Genomic DNA, 1,239 nt, shown 5'->3' with positions numbered 1-1,239 from the left:
CGGGCAATAATTTCTCTAATAAATGTATTTCTGTATCTTGATATCCGCCTTCGAAGTAAACTTTTACTGTCTGTAATAACATAAAATAAATCTTACTAACATAAATATGAAAGTTTAGATGGATGTTTGTTACAGTTTGTAGCCTAAACTGCTGAACGGATCTTGATGAAACTTGGCATAGATGTAGAGGATAGTCTGGAAGAACAGATAGTCTGTTTTTTATAATTTCACGCAAACCGAGATCCGGATCGAGATGAACGGATCTCGATAATTGTGAAATAAAGGATAGGTTTTTTTTTAACATAAATAAACCAGTGCTTGACCACGACTCCACCTAAGCTAAGAACACATAGGATATTTTTTTATTCCGCACAAAGTCACGGTAGAAAGCCAGTAAATAATTTTATTACCTTTTCAGGGATAGGTTTGTTCAATTTCCCGCTGGGCAGTGGTTCAGGGTCTGCAAGCTGGCTCATACCAACGCCACGAACACGCACATCGTCCACTATCACGTCCCTATCCGCTAACGTGAACCCGAACTCATTCTTATATCTAAAAATATAAATTGATTAAGATAATACTATCAAAAAGTGGGAGGCCAGCTTCGCCCCTAGAATCTAAAAAAGACATAGACATGTTTGGAATAAACCAATTTATAAGTCTGACCCTTTCCACCTCCTCAAGCAGTATCTCTCTTAGTAGTCTATCTCTTTCACTCACCTATCAACAAGCAGTTATCTATCTCTTTTTCGGTAACATGAGTCATGCCGGGCTAGGTGAACTATGACTCTGAGCCCGACACACCAGGCATGTTGCCCCCTTGCCTGACGGTGCTATAAAGCATTTTTCCTTCAATAAGAATAATAAATAAAGTAGTCTATCTCTTTCACTCACATATCGGATATAGTCTATCTCTGTCACTCGCATATCGAATATAGTCTATCTCTCTCACTCAAATATCGAATATAGTCTATCTCTCTCACTCACATATTGACAAGCAGTAGTCTATCTCTTTCACTCAGATAACCTCAAGCAGTATAAATAGTGTATCTCTGTCTCACCTATCAAGAAAAGCAGTACAGTCTATCTCTGTCTCACCTATCAATAAAAGCAGTGTAGTCTATCTCTCTCTCACCTATCAACAAAAGCAGTACAGTCTATCTCTGTCTCACCTATCAAGAAAAGCAGTGTAGAAGTCGCCGTGGCGGCAGGCGGAGCGCGAGCGCGTGTCCATGAGCG

The 1,239-nt window shown here is 39.6% G+C and overlaps 1 protein-coding gene across 1 annotated transcript in view; it reads right to left on the bottom strand.

The window, feature by feature from the left end:
• LOC106108205 (5-oxoprolinase) overlaps nt 1–1,239 on the bottom strand; it is a 25,526-nt gene that overhangs the window by 15,355 nt on the left and 8,932 nt on the right. Inside the window, exons 13-15 of the mRNA XM_013289304.1 lie at nt 1,173–1,237; nt 411–552; nt 6–70 (exon numbers count right to left, since the gene is read on the bottom strand). Of these exons, the coding sequence (XP_013144758.1) occupies nt 6–70; nt 411–552; nt 1,173–1,237 (272 nt within the window). The remainder of the gene's footprint in view (nt 1–5; nt 71–410; nt 553–1,172; nt 1,238–1,239) is intronic.

The sequence above is a fragment of the Papilio polytes genome, unplaced genomic scaffold (genome assembly GCF_000836215.1).
Source record: "Papilio polytes unplaced genomic scaffold, Ppol_1.0 DF821733.1, whole genome shotgun sequence".
Lineage (NCBI taxonomy): Eukaryota > Metazoa > Arthropoda > Insecta > Lepidoptera > Papilionidae > Papilio > Papilio polytes.
The sequence above is the reverse complement of the archived record's forward strand: the minus strand, read 5'-3'. Positions and strand labels throughout refer to the sequence as shown.